At 38.8% G+C, this 22,785-nt stretch overlaps 1 protein-coding gene across 1 annotated transcript in view; it reads right to left on the reverse strand.

Moving 5' to 3' along the window:
* The window catches only part of ITPRID1 (ITPR interacting domain containing 1), a 67,804-nt gene that overhangs the window by 40,098 nt on the left and 4,921 nt on the right, over positions 1–22,785 (reverse strand). Inside the window, 7 exon segments of the mRNA XM_027102785.1 lie at positions 1,253–1,310; positions 6,040–6,320; positions 6,323–6,437; positions 6,439–6,608; positions 9,772–9,974; positions 11,391–11,477; positions 13,635–13,686. Coding sequence (XP_026958586.1) covers positions 1,253–1,310; positions 6,040–6,320; positions 6,323–6,437; positions 6,439–6,608; positions 9,772–9,974; positions 11,391–11,477; positions 13,635–13,686 — 966 coding nt within the window.

Below are 22,785 nucleotides of genomic sequence, written 5' to 3' on the forward strand. Positions count from 1 at the left end.
TCAGTGCAGGTTAGTGGTAATTACTTCGAAGAGCAGGATAACAATTTATGTAATCAGCAGGACCCTATAATTACTAATGCATAATTTCTAAACAGCGTTTAGCAAAATGAGGCCCATACATACACTTTGTAATGAAAAAAATGTGTTTGACACCACACTAAATTAAATTTTAAATTTGCATATTTTCTTCTAGGAAGCACGCGAGCTTCATCTGCTTTATTTTGCTTCACTAACCCCTGTCTACTTCTAGCTCTTTTATAGCATCATGGAAATGCTGAATCACAATGATGGCTGAAGGCAGTCTAAGAACCAGTAGTGGAGAAAGACTTCCTTCTCTGTTTTCTAGGGTAATATAACACCAGTCTAAGAGATGATTTGGAATGTTACATCTAAGCAACTTGTTTCCACTGTGAGATTAATATGATGGTCATAGAATCACTTAATGTAGACTATAAGTGCCAGCAGAGAACTTAAAAATTATCTGTACTTACCTCTTTATTACAGACGGAAAAACTGAGGTCCAGTAAAATATGACTTGTGAAACAGCAAGCAGTTGGCAGTAGGAGTAAGAAAGTATTCACTCAGTTAGTCCCAGGTCTGTGTAAAATCCATTTCATTAGCCTATTTTGGGCCATATAGAGTTTTTTTTTTTTTTTTTTTTTGCGACTACTTACTCTTAAGCAGAAAAGAAATTTTACTCATAAAATATTCTAATGGAATGGGAATGGATTTCTTTTAAAAATAATGAGTCTAAACCTTTACCTATATTTAATTTTTATTTATTTATTTTTTTGCGGTACGCGGGCCTCTCACTGTTGTGGCCTCTCCCGTTGCGGAGCACAGGCTCCGGATGCGCAGGCTCAGTGGCCGTGGCTCACGGGCCCAGCCGCTCTGCGGCATGTGGGATCTTCCCGGACCGGGGCACGAACCCGTGTCCCCTGCATCGGCAGGCGGACTCTCAACCACTGCGCCACCAGGGAAGTCCCATATAGAGTTTTTGTTAGACAATAACACATACTACATTAGCCCCAGGGATACTGGACATTTCTGTAGTAAGTATTTTGAAATTTACATGTACATATGCATTGCTAGCAGGTGTTTAATAATAGTAGGTCGAAGTAGTAGTAATAGTAGGTATAGCATCTCTTGAAGATAATTTAAGTTCTACATATTAAGAAAATTGAGCACTAGTTATTGACATTTTCTTTGTGAAAGACCATTGATGAAATCGTACACCTTGATGAATTCTTACCTACAGTTCCTGAGGTCATGTCGAGAGGATTACCAGCCTCTTCTTCAAAGCTCTGGACCTGAGACACCAAAGTGCATCAGTCTCATTAGAAACGCTTTCATAATAAATTCACTTCATTTATTTAATCAACATATAATGAATACCTACTGGCTACTGCCAAGAGGATTAAACATGATTTCTGAACTCAGAGAGCTAACAGTCTGTGGCAGGCAGGTGGTATGTACAAGGCACTCATAACAAAGATTCAAAGAACTAAGGGAGTTAAGAAGAGGGAAAGGGAAAGATCACTTCTGGGTGGAAGGAATAGAGGCCCTGCCTGGAAAATGTGGCATTTGAACTAAACTTAAATAATATTATTACTATTAACCTAGAAATATTTCTTTTGTTCCTAAAGAGCTTTAACTATATTTGGAGCAAGCAAGTTATTTCCCATATTTAATTTTAGCTCTCTAAGGGATTTATTTACAACTTGGTAAATTTGTGGAGAGCAACTCAGGAAATTTCATAACTCAGTTGCTATATAAAGCTTAGAAAAAAAAATTTGAAAAAAATATATGAAAAAATTTGAAAAAATTTGAAAAAAATATTTGAAAAAATATATGAAAAAAATTTCATAACTCAGTTGCTATATAAAGCTTAGAAAGCTCAAAGAAAATTTGATTTTCAAATTGATTTTCAAATTGAGAGAGTAGAATTTATTTAAAAAATTCTTTTAAGGAATTAATATTACCCTATTAACGAGAATAAAATTGTTAAAACAAAATAATAATTATTTCTTTAAAAATAATAACAGCTTTCTATAGAAACTTGATAAATATAAAAAGTTAAAGAAGGTAGGAAAATGGTTACTGTTATTATTTTGGAGCATGTCTTTGCAGGTTTTCTTTTAATACATTAATTCTGGATATAGTAACGTAGTCAAATTTTCATCTCAAAATTTGGAGGGACCTTTTTTCCCCATATCATAAAATTTCTTTGAAAACACCATCTTCAATGAGTGCACAATAGGCCATATTTTGAAGGTACATTAATTTACTTAATGATTCTCCTAATGTTGGAAAGTTTTCTAAATTTTGCAAATAGAAATGATGCTGAGATGAGTATCTTTGTACATAAATCTATTTCTACATGTCATATTATTTATTTGGGATTCATGTCTGAATATTGAAGGCTGAATCAAAGGATGAAAACATTTTAAGCATTGTGGTACATACGGCCAAAAATTACCTTTAACCCAGGAATAAACAGAGGACTATGAGGATATAGCTCAGCAATGTAAGAAGAAATATTTATTCCCTCTTTTTAATCCTTCATCTCTTTTTTCACAGAAGGTACTTTATACTTGTAATTGATTAGACATACTTCTACTTAATTAGACATACTTCTACTTAATGCTTAACATTATTTTTACTGGTTTTGTAACTCAAACCAGTGTGCACCATATAAATTTTTCAGTATAATAAGTAAATTTTTTCTCTGTGAATGTTATCCTGGAGAAAAATCCACTTAGTGCAATGTAAAGTACCTATTCATCTATTAAAAAAAAGAAAAACAAAAAATTCCCAATAATGTAAAATGGAAACCAGGTGTATTCCTGGGTTATTCCACCTGGGCCCAAGTTATTAAAAAAAAATAATAATTATAACGTTTGAAATATTTCTCACCTAAACAAGATGCTGACTGGCATTGTTTAATACTATGGGTAACATTCTTACATAGGAGTTCCAGAGAGCAGGGTCCTTGTATGTAAGCCAGAGGGAAGGTTAAAGATGTTATATTGTAGATACAAAGAAGCATCCTAAGAGAGTCTACAGTTACAGAAGTTTCATAAGTATTAAATTCTCATAATATATTTGGGAATTAAAAAAAGAAAGGAACAGACTCAGTTTAACTCAGTAAAATTAAACACAAAAATGTTGATTTTTGCATTAAAAATCTATGTACAACTTGGTTGGAATCATAATTTTGAGAAGTGAGCCAAATATTACCATATTCAGCCTTTAGTAGGACTTTAGGGAAAACATCATAGAGTGATCTGGAGGCAGAATTTGGCCAATCAGAGTTGAAATTCTGATAGGTAGATATTTAAGTACATTGGTTTATGTTTTAACTGCCATGAAAATCTGCCAATTTCACACATAGTTTTCATTTCTTATATTTTTAAATTTGCCATTAAAAAATGACTATTAAATCTGGCATTAGCTCCTGTTTAAGCTACAACCTACCCAAGTTTCATTTACTCATACATTGGTATTGAGTGAAAGAAATATTTTTCTCCCAGTCTGTGTGATGAAGATTTAATATTTTAAATATACATTTTTAAGAAAACAAAGTTTGGGACTTCCCTGGTGGTGCAGTGGTTAAGAATTTAACGAGATCTCGTCTGGGAAGATCCCACATGCCGCGGAGCAACTAAGCCCGTGCGCCACAACTACTGAGGCCCCCGCGCCTAGAGCCCGTGCTCTGCAACAAGAGAAGCCACCACAATGAGAAGCCCGCGCCCACAATGAAGAGCAGCCCCCGCTCGCTACAATTAGAGAAAGCCCACGTGCAGCAACAAAGACCCAATGCAGCCAAAAATAAATACATAAGTAAATAAATTTATTTAAAAAAAAGAAAACAAAATTCAAATAGTGAGTTTTTAAATATCATTTTGAAGGCTCTCTCTGCCTTATATATACATATAGCCTCTTACACAAATCTGGGCAAATATTAAAGAAACACCACAAAGAAAGTTGGCTTCAAAGTTCAACAGAATATTTTGTTTTTATATGGAAGCCACTCACAGATTAAATTATCAAATACTTCTAATATTAATTTACTCGTTTATGAATATTTACCAAGTTCCCACTATGTGCCACAAAACGTGAGGTTTTTATTTTTATTTTATTTTTATTTTTGGTGTCTGAGTGTGTTCTCCCTTACCACACCTATATATACTAATACGTATTGCTTTTCCTTGAATAACTGTCATAAGAATATTTGAAAGTTTGCCATGCAAGGACTAACATTCTTTTCTTAGCTCTTTATGTTGAATATGATGATATTTATCTCTCCCTGTACTCTTACATATAGATGACATACAAGGAACTTTGCTCTGCTCTAAGTCAATATAGTTTGATGCAGAAGAAGCTTAGTAAGGGGACCGTGGAGTCTAATGAGGCTTGTCAACAGGCTGGAGTTGGGTGAATTTCCTGGTTGGATCCTAGGAAATAGACAGCAGACTGAATAATGACTTGCAGATTGTCTTTACAGTCTTTATAGTAATTTAACTATTAGTTTGGTAATTAAATAATTTTTACAAGATTGAATAAAAGAAAATACTCTTTTTTAGTGCCACCTGCGATTGTATTCAAATCACGGCACTTGACCAAAGCTCTGTTTTTTCTCCATTTATAATTTTTATTCATTTTTATGCTACTGTTTTAAAGTCAGATTAATATTTTAAGGTTCTTAAAATAATTTTGACATAATACATATGCATACAAAAACATATACACATAGATATTAGGATCATTAACGGCTATATATTTTGAGGCAATTTTTATCTCTTTGTGGGATGGAGAGACCTACCAATAGGCATTCTTAGACTTCTTTTCAAGTTATTGTTACGCTTTAACATCCTACGATTTCCTTGATTGTCTCAGCCCCCTGGCTGATTAAGAGCCCCTTTTCTTACTCCCCAGATATCCAAACTTGTCTCGTTAGTGACATGAAAGTTTATCAGCATAGCTGTCACTCTCCCTACCATGTTATTGGCTTTTGTGCTTATCCCTGCCACTACACTGTGGTTACCTTGAGGGCAGAGTCTGTGTCCCAGAGCCTCACATGTAGTGGGCTCACGTGTAGAGTGTCTCACATGTAGTGGGCTCACATGTAGAGTGTCTCACCTGTAGAGGGCTCGAAAGAGAGTGGCCTGACCTTGGGACTGGCATATAAATATCCTACCCGACTTCTAAACAATTTACATGAAAAGGGGGAAAAAGCCTTGCTCTTCTATACTTTCTCTGTAATTAAAGAATAAAGAGATGAGTGGAAATGTGTATTTTTAAAAAGACTTTGAAGTACAGTTGGGTGTGCCATCTAAATGACAATGAAAATTAGCACGTGTGAATGAAGGTGGGATGAAGAGGCAAAGAGTATGTGTGAAATGGAGGTCAAGCTATGTGAGTATCACTAAATCCCAAAGCAAGCAGGCAAATAAAATGCTATCAAACCCAAGTCCCTACTTTTTTTGTCCAAGGCCCTGCATTAGGTGTTGCAAGGGAAATATTCCCAAGACATATTCCCTTGAGGATAAAATCTAATCCTCAAGGAGCTGACAGTCCAGCGGGGGAGGTGTAATCAACACACACACACAATCTTTACTGTAATAAGCTCTCCATGCCAAGGCTATGAGAATACAGAGGAAGAGTGGTGCGCTAGCTTCACTTAGTGGGAAGTAGTTGAACTGACCCTCAAAGAAGGTGAAACATGAAAAGTTAGAGAGTAGATGAAAGTATACTGAGATGCATAATAAAACATTGAGGAAAAGCAAAGTGAAAAATAACCTGTGGATTCAGTTGTGAGCAAAAAAAGGAAAAGAAATGGGAGAAAGCAAAGGCTGGCTTCATACTAGTTTAGTTCTGACTGAAGTAACTAGAATGACCTTAAATGTCCTAGATTAAACAGAAGTTTGGAATAAGATGTAATGCTGAAGGGCTGAAAGAAGAAGGGGTTAAATGAGGGGTGGAAGGCAAAAGATGCCTTGGTGGGAGATACTTCCCTTAGAAGTTGAGTACACTGACCTCTTCCATTTCGAAGGAGTCTGGTGCTTTGCCTGCAAGACAAGACAAGCTCTTGAGTTTGTTAGTCTGAAGTGAGTTCTCCTTTTGAGTTCTGTCCTTGACTAACCCCTCAGACACATAGGAAGGAGGAGCCTGCTTGGCCAGCATGGATGAGTGAGGACACTGCTTGCTCAGAAGAGCTTGGGGAGGATCACAAGCTGTCAAGTCATCACTGGCCTGAAGAGACCAGTGCTCTGCTGAAAGAGACAAATGACTTTGGTCGTGTTTGTTTGTCATGGCAACTCTGCTCCACACCCTGCTTCTGCAGAGAGGATGGAAAATTTGTTTCTCATCTTCAATGACTGTGATGTTCCCAGGCTATAATCCCTTCTAGTGTTCTGCTCTGAACTTATCCTAAAAAAGTTCACCCATTCTTCTTCGATGCTCTTTGGCTTCACTCACTGAGGTTCTTTGCACACTTTTTCCTTCATCTTCCTCTTTAGCTTTGTTCTGCAGGATGTTGACATCATTCAGCAAAGATGAGAAAGCACTGGCCACATGATCCAATATTTCCAGCTGTTAGAAACAGCCTGAACAATATAAGCAACACACACTTTTTAGTTTCAACGAAACTGCATTCATGTGGTAAAAACTGAAGAGATTTGTTAACTCATGTGATTTCAAGATGGGAAGGACTTTAAGTTTCTGAAACTCAAGTTTTCCTTAGTGTGTGCCATTGATTATCATGGAGGAGATTCCTCTACATAACAAGGTATCACTGTATTATAGGGAAAGAGAATGCCTTTTATATTTAGTTGAATATGCATGACTATATAGATTCATACAGTCTTTATGTGTTAATCTATAAAAACTATAGGCAAGGCTGAATCTTGAGATTAATGTCATGTGTTAAAGTAAATGTCAAAGAGTGAACCCAGCTCTTTCATATGAAGTGAGCTTGGAGATTCTTCCATTCTTCCATAGCTTGAGGCAGTCATCGTCCTCATCATCACCTCCATCATATCCATCTATACCCTTCACCTGAGAGTGTGGAAAGATGATGACATATGGAATCAGAAGGCCTGGATCCAAATCCCAGGTCGACCAGTCACTGAAAGTGTAACCACAAAGTAAATGAATTGATAGATTCATGGTGCTTAATCTTGTGCCTGGCACATAGTAAATGGCCCGTTTCTTCATCTGGAGAATGAGATAATAATACCAGTCTTACATATCTCTCACATCTGTTGTGAAAAACACAATGCTACATACATATCAGTTAAAATAAATGTGCACAACTCAGGAAGGGAATGTATTGTCTTCAGTCTTCCAAGAGGTGATAGTCATTAATGTGAAAACCCATTTACCTTTCCAAACCAACCAGCTCCTCAACTTGTAAGTCTTTCTGAACCACCTGGCCTCACTCATTCGGGCAATATGCAAGAATTGGCTTAATTAGTATGTTGGAGAGATCTAATGTAGCAAGGGCTACCTTGGGGATGCATTGCCACTTTGAAAAAATTGTAAAAAATATTTTTGGTATCTCCAGACAGTAAAACCACAGTAATGGAAACAGAACATTTTGTTTTTATTACATAGCCTTCTCTCAACCCCAGTGATAGCATGAAGGGTTGCATAGCTCATCAACGGCCAAAGGCCCATTGGTGTGGAAGGATACTGCCCTCTGTTCTGTTGTTTGCACCATCATAGCAATGCTACAGACTCCTCCATGAGCAAATCATTATGCCTACCTGTTTTCTTCACCTGAAAGTGGAAGATATTAACCATTCATAATTCTACTCCAAAAAAATGTGATGGGTGTCTTATGGAGGACTGTGATATTCTGTCAAGACCTAGAGGAACTCTTGGGTTCCAGATGTTTTCAGAAATACTCTGATTACGCTTCCCCCTTAAATTTAGTTGTAAGCTCAAGAGCATGATTGAATTGTAATTCCACTTTTACGATTGTCTTAGTATCCTTTCTATAGCAGATTTTTATACTTAGACTAACATAAAACCTATCGATTTAATTGGTTCAGGCAATTCAGAGAACATAATAGTGTGAAGTGTTGGATGGGGGTTTTGTCTGTTTGTTTTGCTTTGAGGTACACTGAACAATGAACCAACTGATTCTCATCCCTTCAAGTTGGAACGTTTTGTACTGACTTTGAAGGAGACATACTTTTCCATTCTGTCTACGGGACAACCAACTAATTTTACTATTGCTTCTTTTACATTTGACTTTCTCAGTTTTCTCGAGTTGAAAGTGTACTGTAAGTGTTGAGTCAGAATAGTTACCGTGCTCTATTAGCACAGGTCTAAGTGGTGGAAATTAGAGGGGGCCAGCAGTCACTGGATCAGGGGCCAACTCCTGGTTTCCCTATAATCCATGTGTCAATTTCATCTGTGAAATGTTTACTTCACAGATCTGCTCAATCACTCCTCAAATATTGGTAAGTGTTATTATTCTCCCCAAATAAATAACTGATCAAAGATTTTGCATCTCTGTGGGGCTTGGAGGAGGAGACAACAAAGAACGGTATTAATTTCTTCTAAAGGTAAAGAAACGTTACATTGCAACACCTTCAGTTTTGCATACTCTTTTTAAAAAATGTCGTTGCTGAGATTTCTGAGACCCATTTCACCCATATGAAAGCAGGGGAAACAGAAACTGAAATGAAAAATCTAAGTAAAACCTCTGTTCCTGATATTTGTTTGAGAGAAACACTTCATCTCACTTGACTTTCCTTTCAGGGAATTTATTTATTTAGAAGAATTTATTTAACAGAATTTTGGCATGTTCCGCAGTCCAAAATTCTGCAAACTCTATTCCACGGAGGAGATGTTCTTTAATGCCCCTCTAAGAGAGGTTCTGTACTGAAATGATTTTGAAAACGCTGCACTGCATCCCCTCTAGAAGACTGAGAGTGCACCTCAGCATATTAAACAAATCCTGCAGTAAATAAACCTGTTTAACTGTAAGCCATCTTTCTCTCAAATTATTTGAGCACAGTACACATGCTCCAAGAATATCCTCAGTAGTGTCCTAGAGAAAAGTATTCCATTGACCGTCAGCTGGAGAAAAATTGCAGCATGCATGATAACTATAAGATTTAAGCACAGTTAATCCACAAATCTGAAGATATGACAGATTTATAACTACCAATTACAGCTTGGGGTGGAAATAAGCAGTGTTCTAAGCCTCACAGATGAGAAAGTTAAGGTGTCACTTAGTGACTCATGAGCCAGATCCTGGTTGCTCTGACCTCTGGGTATGTGGCTATGGTATGTATTAGTGCTGTTCACCAGTATTGTCTTCCTTCTGGGCATGCAGTACGATTGCACATTGTCACCCCTTTGGAGTTAAGTGTGGCCACATGATTTATTTTGGACAATGAAGTGAGCACACTTGATATGTGTAAGTTCTGAGCAGGAGGCTTTAAGACCCAAGTATCGTTCTCTATTTCCACCTTTTCCCTGTCATTACAACCAGTAATGTTCCAGATAGTTGAGCCAAGTCCATGGATAAGGAAAACATCATGGAACAGATCTTTCTTCCTCCCAAAATATACACCAATCTGCAGTGGGCATGGAGAGTGATCATGACATAAACTTGTTTCTGTTTGAAGCCACTGAGATATTGGGGTTGATTGCTACTGTACAGATCTCCTGGCCCATCCCTCCTAATACTGTGGCTCATCTGACTGTTCATTGCCGTTGCTGAGGTTCTGATGCCACGTGGTCTTCACTTACTGTACGAGTCAGGGTTCTCAATGTCCATTCGCTGCTTTTGAGCTTCGAGGAAAACACGGATGTTGATTCCTCTGGCTGCTGAGTCACAACCCAGGAATCTGGCTGGGATTCGTGTGTAGATGTCTGGCTCGTCAGCACCAAACCCCAGATCCAAGAGAATCTCCACTGGATCTTTTTCCCAAAATTCCAGCCATTCAGGAATGCTGCAGTAAAAATATGAATATCTTTATCCAGTAACAGTTCACTTAACCAAAAGCCATTTTTTTTCCTAGTCACCTCACCCACCCAATCTTCCAGAAATTGAGTAAAGGAGGAATCTGAATAGACAAACAGATGGTGCATTTCCTAGAACTCATATATACTTCCTAAAAGGACAGTCCTTCACCCCCGCTCAGGGACTGCTTGTCTGTACTTTAAAATGAGTTTACTTAACAGGTTTTCCATTTCACAACAGGCAGGTGTTAAATTAGATATGGCAGGGATATTGTGGGACAAAAACCAGAGGCAGTGAAGTGATAACCACAAAAAATGGTAGTTGATGGCAATATGAAATAGAAGAAAAAAAAATCAACCCTGAAAACAGTAGACTAAAAAAAAGAATATTTAAAAAGAGTATCAGTCTGGGGCGCCCCCAGTCACGCAGATTTGTTGAGGATATCACTAAATGGAGACTACAGGACTAATGTTCACAAATAATGACTTTAAGTCCCTAGGTGAGGTTAAAATATGTTCTGTATTTTTTTGGACTTGGCTGAGAAGCAAGAAGTACTTTTTTCAACTTGTTTTATTCAGTGCTGGCACTTAAAATGATACCCTGCAGTTATGTGGAAATTATATTTATATATACCAGCTCACTTCCCCCTCACTGACTACCCATTTACACAAATATTTATTGAACGTCTGTCATGTTCTAGGCTCTCTGGTAGGCATCTAAGGCACAAAAAAGAACAAAAATAATATAGTCCTGCTTTCTAATGGCTCACATTCTCACGGCCAAGAATATAATTATTGATTGATTTGTCATTAAAAATACTTTCAATATTATTTACTTTTTTAAATCTATATTTAATCAGGTAAGAAAGACATAAAATACACTCACTTTGTTAAAAATTGCAATGTCCTACATAAGGGTCTCTCTCCCCTTGGCCATTACCCCTGCAAATCCTGACTGCCTTCCTACTGAATTTATGTGTATCCTTCCAGACATTTTCTTTTTATGTAGTTACATATATGCTTTATAGTTTTCACTTGTTGGCTTTATAAGCAGTAACACATTCTATGTATCTTTCTGCATCTTGATTTTTTTCCTTTTAAAATATGACTTAAAGATCATTGCAAGTTAGTATAGTTATCTCTACCTATTCCTTTCATCACTGTATAGAATTCCATAAAGTGGGTGGGCCAATAGTTTAACTGGCCATTTCCCCATTGACAGATATTTAGTCCACCTTCACTGAATCTTTTACATCGTTCTTGCAAGTTGGGGTTCTGAAATCCTTTATTCATTCTCTCATCCATCCATTCAACAAGTATTTCTCAAGTGCCTATTTGTAATTTCATGAAATCCATCGTTGAAGAGAATGATTTTTCTGGATGAAAAGTGCCTGGAAATCACGTACCTTTGTGGTATACTTGCAGCAGAATGGCCAGAGTTGAAACTGGTCCCTCTGGAGAGAGTGGGAGTTTCTAAACACTGATGCAGAGATCTGCAGTCGGGGGTGGGGGGAAATACCAACGATGAGATGTGTTGATTTAGATAGTGCCCTGGGAGGTCACTGTGACTCTTTCCCTTCCAGAGCAAACATTTGCATTTCCTCTTTATTTCTAATAATCTCGTAATGGCCGCACCTTTGAAGAAGAGAGAGTGTGCAGCAGAGGAACTGCTCCTCTCTTCAAGAGCGTTGTGTTACAGAAGGTGTAGGAATTTAAGTGTTAGGTGCCCACAAGTACTCATTATAAAGGTGACAGAATGTCTCACTTTGGACAGATGGCAAATCATTGGGGAACCTTTCAGGAATACAGCTTTGCTAGGCACCAACTTTCAGGAAAAAGTTAAAATTATGTGATGAAAGAGGTAGAGCAAGCAACCACTGAAGCAACTCTGCATGAATTCTCGTAGTGGTGGAGGGTTTCATACTGCATGGTTACCACTCTCTAAGTGCTGTCTCCTGTGGTCATCCATACGCAACACTAACAAACTCCTTTCTTATGGCAAAGGCAAAAAAAACACGAGCATCTCTCCCTGCAAATAGGCCTGCAATGCAAGTCATCTGAAAGGGTTTCCAAACAGAATGGAACCCTGTTATAATATAGTTCACTTTTATATGGCTCAGATATACCATAACATATCTAGCCTCATCAAATATAACAGCAAGTGGGCACAAAATTGGAATTTATCAAAGGATACAATGTTGATATCAATTCTCCCAAGGAGACCAAGTTATTTTACATGGGCTCCTGAATTTGCCTTAGCCTGGTCCACATTTGGTAAGAAGAGCTGGGCCCCGCCTCTTCTTTGTTTAATTGCTTCTCTGTATTAAGGCTGAGAAAATGCACGTTTCTCAATAATAAAGATTCTGTTTTAGCAGATGACTGAGCTGGCTGAGAGCCTTGGAAGGCAGGAAGAAGATACCTTTCACTTACTGCCTCCCCTCCGTTTGCATTAGGTTTGCCATAATTTTTGTTTCACTCTGTGTTTGAGATTCACACTTTATTTTATAATGTTCAGCAGAGCTACCCAGAAACTGCCCTGACCTTGGATCCAGGAGAGTCCACGTACAGTCACAATTCCAATCAAGCTGTAGGAGCATGGGTGAGTCACTGACCTTAACTTGTCATTTTCCTCTTCAACAAAACGAGTTGCCTGAGAGATTTCTGTGGTCCCCACGCCTCTATGATTCTGTGAGTAGCAAAAACATCTAATCTTCTAAGAGGGAAAAACTATGCCGAAGTAGCATTTTAGGTCTGAATCGGTAGGAGGTAGAGGGATACAGTGTTGAACGTTTGGTTTTCGACAAGTTCGAATTATCCGGAGAAGGCAAGAGTGACTAGAGCGTGGGAAGCAGAGTTCCCAAGCCCCAGAAGCACACTGTCTGTTCCGGTGGTTCTTATACTAGAGTGGGCCTCAGAATATTTGAAGGGCTTGCAAAAACATAGATTTCTGATCCCTACGTCCAGATTTTCTGATGTGATGTGAGTGGGGTGAGGCTTGGAAACTTGCAGTTCTACTAAGTTGCCAGGTGATGTTCCTGCTGCTGTTGAGACCCCTTTGGGACCTAGTCTCTCTCCTCATATTAGGGACACTCAAAATGCTTTCTACCTAACAGTGGAAACCATAGGCATTCTTGTCCAGCAAATATGGACATAATAATGTCCATAATAATGGACAATATGGAAACACAGATGTAACTACTTTATGAACAGGTCCTCATGAATAGCTGAATTTTAGTAGAATACCATTTACACAGATGCTTTAATTAAACTCCTAACATTGGAAACTGTAGGCATTCTTGTCCAGCAAACAGCATGATAATAACGGACAATATGAAAATAATGAATGTAACTACTTTATGTACAGGTCCTCATGAATAGCTGAATTTTAGTAGAATACCATTTACGTGGATGCGTTCATTAAACTCCCCCCAAGCCAGCATTTGCTGAGTTAATCTGCACACTCCTTTATGACAATTAAAGAACCTCTATCTCTCTCGAGGCTGGTACAAATGGTTTAGGCACTGTGGCTAAACCAGGGACAAGATCCCAAGATCCATGGCATTATAAAGAGACCTCCTCACTTCCACTTCATTTATGAAAGACGTGGCTGTAAACTCCTGCAGTGAAATAACAGTGACTCTGTCGCCTACCTCGTGTAGTCTTTCACAGTCATTTGAACCATTCCTTGTTCATGAAAAGGAACTGCAACAAAAAAGAGGAGATGAGCTTAATTTCCTTTTTTTCTAAAGGAAGGTTTTCTCACCTTCCAACAAACCAACATGGCATTGATTTCCATATCCAAGACTGTATCAGCCTGAGATAAAAGGCATCTCTGTAGTGAACAAGACAGAATGTAATTAATGGCTAAATTGTGTGACAAGCACTTGAAGAAATGTGGTACTTGCTCAGTGAAGGGGGAAGTCAGTGGCAAATGACGTAGTCAGCAAAGATTTCATGGAGGAAACAGTACTTGTCTTGGATTTTTAAGAATGGGGAGAATTTGATAAATGGAAAAGAGGTGTCATTATGAAAGAAAAGTGTCTATAGCAAGTGCCAAGCACAGTGATAGGGCTATAGGCTGATTAGATCACAAGGCATTTTGGAATACTCTCTCCTGGTACAAAAGGTTGAGGAGCAAGGATGGGGACAGGCAAAAGAATACATGAAGAACCCAGCATTCACGGAGCAGTTTCCATTAATTTGTATCACCTAATCCTTACAACAGTCTTATAATTTAGGACCTATTCTTATTTTTCAGATAAGGAACCTGAGACTCACAGAAGTTGAGTAATGAGCCCATGACCACACAGTCAGAAGTAGCAGATCCAGGAATTTATCATTACATTTATTATTGATTATAGCAATAATAGTTACTATTTATTTAACATTAAGTTTGTGTGAGGCAATGTGCTAAGGATGTTACATGCACAATCTGTTTATCCGTGAAATAGGTATCATTCATGCCCACTTAAGAGAAATAAATTGAGGCTCAGAGTAAATAAATTTCCCATGGCCAGTAGGGTGCCACAGCTTATTTTTATTTGTTCCTGTTGTTTCTTTTCAAGACACTACGCTGTCAACAGATTGTCTTGTTGCTTACTCGAAAGCTGGAAAGGAGAGTTTATTATGTACGTGTTAGGACATGGAAAACAATAAAAAGTTTTTGAGCAAACAAGTAAATGTGAGAAGGACGATGCTGAAAGTCCATTTGCCTGGTTAGTGGTGCTGAGGACAGAATAGAAGAGCTACATATTGGATGTCAGAGAGGCCTATTCAGGGGCCGAAGCGGTACTCAGAACCTGTGTTGTGAGGTAACGCTGCGGTAGACATCTGCAGAAGGAAGTGTTCAGAAGACAGGCAGTTCCTCAGAAGTCCCCCACTCCATCCCCAGGGCTTCCAATTTCCTCTCACTGTGGCTCTCCTGGGCGCAAATGTGTGACATGTATCAAACTGGAAGTATTACCACCCAGCACTTCTATGAGAATGTAAAGTTCTTCACCATAAGAAATATAACACAGGTTGGGAGAGATTTTGGAAAAACAAGCTTAAATGATTGAAACATACATAAAAAAGGAAAATAATAAAGGGCTCTTCAGTCTGGAGCCAGAGCTCCTCTCTGGGTAGGGGGTCTCTGAATAGATCTCAAGGTATCTGGGAACTTGTCTCTGAATACCAAATTTTGAGGGTGAAGATAAGAATACTCATAGTTTTCAGCTGTTTTTTTTTTAAGGTTCAGTGACCCTGCCGAATGGAAAAGGGCAACTGGTCTAGAAAGATAAAGACTAGAGGTATATTACTGAGGTGTGAGCAAATAGTGGATTCTTAATTAAGTCCGAAATACATAACTACAATTTTAAAAGGTAATGAGAAAACAGATACAGTAAGTTCTGCCCTACAAAACAAATGGAATTCTGTCACCACAAGAGCTATATAGGGTGAAAAATATTAATCTATGATAAAGGTTTAAAAACAAAGTATATATATCTCCATGCTACCACTCTCAATCTCACTCTCATAGCAGACATCATTAATCAATGACACCACTTTCTCATAGAGCCTAGATAGGCTCTCAAAATTGTCAGGAATTGAATGAGTTGAAGCTTTTATGCCATTCTTTGTGTAGAGTAAACTTCATGAGTGGTTTTTTTTTTTTTTGAATAAACAAACTTCACCCTTTGTTTAGAATAAACTATGAGTTTAGAATAAACTGCTTCATAGAACATTATAGGGAGCCACTACCAAGGATGGAATATCAAGGTGAATGGTCATTATTATGATACAAACGTGACATTTATTAAATGTGCTATGTGATATCTGGTGACAGTTATTCATGTAAGTTAAAATATCTGACTCAAACTTATGCACCAATTTAGAAATTAGCTTAGAATCCAAACTCCAGTCTTTTGCCCATTACCTCAGTAGTTTTAAAACTATGGGTTTTAGTGAGGAATTCTTTTGCAAATTTCTAGTAATTTAAATAGATAAAAGGAGTGCTGTTCTGGGCAGAGTGGTCTCCCATTTAGCTCTTCCTTCGCTCTGTCAGTCACCTCCACAATCCAGAGTTTGAAAAACTCATCTATTCAACACCAAATCGCTCACCTAGGCAGGCATTGCTAATCCACTGCAGCACTCTTGCTCACTGAACTCAGTCTCAAACCTTCTCAAATCATAAAGCCAATGCCAATTGATTAAAGTTGTCACATGGGAGAAAGCCTATTTGCCACTTTATTAATCATGTTATAGATGCCAGCACAGTATAATATTTTGGCAGTCATGTTGTAATGACTTAATGAATTAAATAATAGGTTGCCCAAAATGGAAGGTTAAAATAAATATTTATCTTTTTCAGCAATCTTTTGTCTATTTCTCCCTGCCCCCACCATCTCCATCTATTGCTCTGCATGTATCTCACAAAGGCAGGCTCCATTTGTGCCTAGTTAGCTCATCCAGAGAATTCTGGAATTTCTGAGCAGCTCTTGCATAAAATACTCTGGGGTTTTAGGACATTTGGCTTCATATTCTGCCAGTACCGCCACTCTTGCCACTGCCTCAGTCTTTTCTGGTTGTCTGCTATTGCTCTGGATTTCCTAGAACATGTGAACGGATGTGTATGTCCAGGCCAGGGGTCTGGCATTGTGGCCACAGTGAATTGCTCAAACTGTCAGACAGGAAATGAACCATTTTCAGATACTGATGAAAAGAGTTAGCTCAGCCTTGTTGAGTTTTCAAAAACCCTAGCCCCACAGAACATCCAAGTCATCCATAAAATTCCACATCCCTTCACTCAGGGCTTCTTCATGAGATTCTAGTGCCCACACAGATCTAGGAGCCATATTCCACGGATCACACACACTGCAGCTCTGCAGTCCAGGTTCAGGAGCAATCTGGTCGCCAAGAAACCAAGGGCAGCCCCAAAGGGGAAGGAAGCCCCTGAAAGAAACATATTTTCTAAGGAACGTGCAAAGTGGACCTGGCTAGTTCACCGAAGTGTTGTTTTCTGGTCTGATGACACACATGAAAGCCTTACACAGTTTTAGCATCAGCGGGCCCTGTAAGGCCCAGCCGTCGCTGACAGCTAGGGGCTGGGCAGGATGTTTGACCCCCCTCACCTGAATCTCGCACTTACTGATATACAGATATAGCTTTTACATCTTTTGTTAGACTCTATACTCTTTCTTTTTGATCTTGTTTAAAATGACACAAATGTCTATCTCTATCCAATATATTCAGACACATAGCCTTCTCTGCTGCCAAGCTTAGATTCTGGAGAAAATGAAGCCAGGGAAAATCGATATAATTTTTGAAACTCACAAGACAAGCCTGATTTTTAAAATTGTAATATAATTATCAAAAATCAATTAGCTTCACTGCTTCATTTCCATTTTTCACTCCCTGGACACCCTGAGTCCTGGGAGACCAAGGGGCGTTTTTAGCATTACTATGTGTTTACTTCCTGATGACTGTGGAAACAGGAACTGGCCTTCCCAGTGTTGGACGCTGACAGTTGAGTCTTGCGCAGGACAGTGTGAAACTATTATTCCTTGCCTGTTTGAGTTTTCTTTGGTTTTACTTCAGCTTTTTTTTTTTTTTTTCCACTTTGTTAATTTGTAAGGTAAACTTCCTGGAACCTGAGGACAACCTGGTCAGGGTCAGGTCCTTGCTTCTTTGCCTGTTTTCAATAATGAACCTGAAGCTGGTAGCCCAGTTCTCAGCAGCATTGGTATTCCCAGGCTTTTGTTAAAACCCAGAAGATCCAGCAGCCCTGGCTCAGGTCTCTTCAGGGCAACATCTGCTGGAGGTGATGCGCCCTGCAATTCTCTGCAGTCTCCCCGCCTGCCTGGTTCATTAGCACTCACCTGCCTGGCTCACAGAAGCATTTAAGTCTGTGACCTCTGATCAGAGCACAAATTTGACACCTAGGGAATGCCATCATGGGACAAACAAGCTGCTCCTGTTACCCCAGACTTCCCCAAGCTTCTTCAGGTAGAAGGTGGGACCCTTACAGACGCACCTGTGTTCACCACATAAGCCTGCCTGCTAAGCCTGCTCAAATCCACACTGGCTTCTCTGGGTGCTTGACTCTGATATTTTCTCCATTTCTTTGTCCTCCCAAGATAGCACTCTTATTAGGTTTTTAGAGCCAGATTTTACTCTCTAAAAGCATTGAGGGAACAAAGAAAGAAAGAAAAAATTCAAGTTCTCCTATCCTCAAGATTCCTAAGGGTTGGTCTGAAGGAAAATTAAAGTGAGAAAAAAAAAATTCCCTACTCTACTCAATACATCCCATTGCATGGGTTAAAACGCCAGCTCTGATTCCCTTTTAGATACTTGAGTCTCCAGCCACCCTCCCTACTGTTAGGTGGACTTCTGCCATCTGAAGCAGCAGACACTGCACTTAACCCTGCAAAATGTATTACTGGAGAAGATGTAGTGAGATATGCAGAAGGCACTAATTAGCACCTTTATTGGCTTGGAAAGCATTTTTTATTTTGGTTTTCCTAAGCATTTCTGACTGATTCATGGAAGACATTTGGTTCTTTGGAATATCGTCCAATAGACTAATCAAATTGCATTTTCACAGGCCTCTAAAATAATAGCATTCTGCAGCTTTCTGTATATTTAACTCCTGCATGACCAAGACACTTAGTAGAGGCAGTCATCAGGGTTTGTTTGTCTCAGGTGGCAACTTATTAAACTATATTCTTACAAGAAAAAGAGACTCTGACATTCTCCCTGACCCTCATGCTCAGAACTTTAAAGCCAGTTGTGATGCTTTGCTCTTCTTAACCCAGATAGCTGTTTATTTTCCAGATGCTGTGGACTCTTCTTCTCTATTCCTCTGCTGACACCCAGCCCAAGCTCTCATCACCCCAAGCCTGAGGTCATACTAGCTTCTTCCCAAAGGGTGCACCTTCTTCCCATTGCCAGGATAAACACTGGAATCTGTCATCTCTCTTCTTAGAAACCATTCACAACTCATTACAATAGAGATGGCAAATGTGAAACACACCTGCTTCAATTCCCCAACGCTGCACCTGTGGAGTTATTACTTATTATTCATGACCCTCTATCCAGGTGAACAAAGATATGGCTTCACAGTTCTACTCAACACAGACCCCAGCTGTAACTACCCATCCTTTGGCTGGTACTTGAGATGACATTTCTTTGCCATCCCTGTCCTAAGACGTCAAGCGTGATTCCCTCTTTCTGCATTTTAAGGCATTTATAACCTGACCACACCCTATTTAACAGAAACATGTCTCCCTTTGCTCCTTAGCGTGAAACCTTTTCTCTAGTCTTATCACCCTATATGCTTTCCTGCACACATTCAGTTTGCTTCTCACTCTGTGCCTTTATTCAAGCTCCTATTGCTTCCAGGAAATGACATCGACTTGCTTTGTCTCTTTGTTTTTTCAAAACCATGTCTCTCTTTGATTGACTAGCTCAGGTCTCACCTTTTTTTGAAGATTGCCCAATCTGACTAAATCATGTTTATTATGGACCAGTTTTACTAAGATCTTTTTGTTGACTAGCTTTAGGGAAACCAGATGTGTGAGAGAGAATTCTTGCCTCAGTGGCCTTTACAATTTTGTTAATGAGGCCGATCATATACTAATAATTTGAGGCAGCACAGACCAAGTGTCATATGGGTAGAACCCATGATGGATGTCACTGATGTTCAGAAGAGAGACTGAGTCTCTTAGTGCAGATGTCAGGAAGGGCCTTACAGAGAATATGGGACTTGGGTAAAGTCTCAAAAGAAGGGCAAGAGGTAAACGGAACAGGAAAGACTTTAAGACAGGAGGAACTGGATGAAGAAAGAGAAAGAACTAGGTATAATGAGAGGAGATGAGACTAGACAGTCTTGTAGAAAATTGGAACAGGTTATATTCACATTGTAAAGGTCCTGGAAAGTCAGAGTGACATACCTGAGGGCAGGAGTCATATATTCTACATCTTTGCATCCTCCACCTTGCATAGTTCTCTGCTTTGAATGTTTTCATTTGATAAACATTATGCTTTCATATTATAAACATTCTTATAATATAGACAACAAATTTAGAACTGGATCTTGTAAGTTCTTATTTAATAGTTTTTTTAAAAATTAATTTATTGATTGATTTTTGGCTGCGTTGGGTCTTTGTTGTTGTGCGTGGGCATTCTCTAATTGTGGCGAGCGGGGACTACTCTTGGTTGTGGTACTCGGGCTTCTCGTTGCGGTGGCTTCTCTTGTTGTGGAGCACGGGCTCTAGATGCGTGGGCTTCAGTAGTTGTGGCATGTGGGCTAAGTAGTTGTGGCTCACAGGCTCTAGAGCGCAGGCTCAGTAGTTGTGACGCACTGGCTTAGTTGCTCCGTGGCATGTGGGATCTTCCCGGACCAGGACTTGAACCTATGTCCCCTGCATTGGCAGGCACTTTCAGTCTGTATGTGTCCCTAGGTCTGAAGTGGGTCTCTTGTAGACAGCATATATATGGGTCTTGTTTTAGTATCCATTCAGCAAGCCTGTGTCTTTTGTTTGGAGCATTTAATCCATTCACGTTTAAGGTAATTATTGATATGTATGTTCCTATGACCATTTTATTAATTGTTTTGGGTTTATTATTGTAGGTTCTTTTCCTCTCTTGTGTTTCCTGCCTAGAGAAGTTCCTTTAGCATTTGTTGTAGAGCTGGTTTGGTGGTGCTGAATTCTCTTAGCTTTTGCTTGTCCATAAACCTTTTGATTTCTCCATCGAATCTGAATGAGATCCTTGCTGGGTAGAGTAATCTTGGTTGTAGGTTCTTCCCTTTCATCACTTTATCATGCCACTCCCTTCTGGATTGTAGAGTTTCTGCTGAGAAATCAGCTGTTAACCTTATGGGAGTTCCCTTGTATGTTATTTGTCATTTTTCCCTTGCTGCTTTGAATAATTTTTCTTTGTCTTTAATTTTTGCCAATTTGATTACTATGTGTCTCGGCATGTTTCTCCTTGGGTTTATCCTGTATGGGACTCTCTGCGCTTCCTGGACTTGGGTGGCTATTTCCTTTTCCATGTTAGGGAAGTTTTTGACTACAATTTCTTCAAACATTTTCTTGGGTCCTTTCTCTCTCTCTTCTTGTTCTGGGACCCCTGTAACATGAATGTTGTTGCGTTTAAGGTTGTCCCAGAGGTCTCTTAGGCTGTCTTCCTTTCTTTTCATTCTTTTTTCTTTATCCTGTTCCGCAGCAGTAAATTCCATCATTCTGTCTTCCAGTTCACTTATCCGTTCTTCTGCCTCAGTTATTCTGCTATTGATTCCTTCTAGAGTATTTTTCATTTCAGTTATTGTATTGTTCATCTCTGTTTGTTTGTTCTTTAATTCTTGTAGATCTTTGTTAAACATTTCTTGCATCGTCTTGATCTTTGCCTCCATTCTTTTTCTGAGGTCCTGGAGAATCTTCCCTGTCGTTGTTCTGAATTCTCTTTCTGGAAGATTGCTCATCTCCATTTCATTTAGTTGTTTTTCGGGGGATTTATCTTGTTCCTTCATCTGGTACGTAGCCCTCTGCCTTTTCATCTTGTCTGTCTTTCTGTGACTGTGGTTTTTGTTCCACAGGCTGCAGGATTGTAGTACTTCTTGCTTCTGCTTTCTTCCCTCTCTACAATTATTTTTAATTAATAATATTTAAATCTTCATTATGTACCTCAAGTGTAAATGAAATAAGGTTTTATCAATACAAGAACGCCCTTAAATGGAAGTGTCCCTTTTTGCCATCCAAGCTTAGCTCACAGAAATAAGGAAAAGCTAGGGATAAAATTAATGGCCATGGATTTACACCAGTATGCAGTATACTGGTTTCTGGTAAAAAGAGCATGAACTTTGAAATCAAACAGAATTCAAATCATGTGTCCACCTCTTTGGCTTTATGTGGTTTTAGGTACATCTCTTAACTTTACCGAGTCTCTGTTTCTTCAATATTTAATGAGGTTAATCAATCACCTTGTTTGAGAAATACTTCACAATATTTTTAAAATATGCAACAGGCACTCAATATATGATAATTACTAATTATTACTAATTATAAGTTTGAGACTGAAATGTATAGGGATCAGAAACCTCAGGAAAAACCTGAGTGAACCTCAGGAAAAAAAAAACAATAACCATGGAATTTTCCAACTCTTAAGTGCTAGTACCTCACTCATGTCGATTTTCCAAGAGTTTAGTTTCTTATAATTTAAAATTTCTGGAGTTAAGGTAGAATGGACTTCTTATGACTTTCTAGAAAACTAATTTGATGCATCTTTTTTATTTTAAGATCCAGATGTGGCCATTTTTCATTTCTACGGATACTTGACTGACATTTAAAAAGTTAGCATTGTCCCACTTCAAAACATTTAAATTCATGAGGACTGAGTTGTGGCCGTAAAAGCCGGTACACAAGAGTCAGAAGACCCGGAGGGAGAAGTAGATGCCAGTGAACTGACCCACACTGTTCATGCTTTGACTTTTCTAGCAGGGACACTGATGCAGAGCTTTCCTCCCAGGATACTTCCAGGAGTGTCCATGCATAACACGGATGGTAAATTATACTCTAGTCCTCTAGAGAGGAAACGTGGCTGCAGAGTCAGACAGACCCATGTTCAAATCTCAACTCACTTATCTACTAACTGGGTTACTTTGGGCAAGTTACTTAACGTTTCTGAGTCTCATTTTCCTCTTTGCAAAAGTTACTAATGATAATATCCACCACAGAAGATGGTTCTGGTAAATGAGATAATATACACAAAAAGTACCTAGACTGTGTGCCCTCCACATGTACTAATTTCATTCCCCTCTGGGAG

This window comes from Aethalodelphis obliquidens, unplaced genomic scaffold, assembly GCF_003676395.1.
Source record: "Aethalodelphis obliquidens isolate GAN/ISIS:26980383/991018 unplaced genomic scaffold, ASM367639v1 scaffold5, whole genome shotgun sequence".
NCBI lineage: Eukaryota > Metazoa > Chordata > Mammalia > Artiodactyla > Delphinidae > Aethalodelphis > Aethalodelphis obliquidens.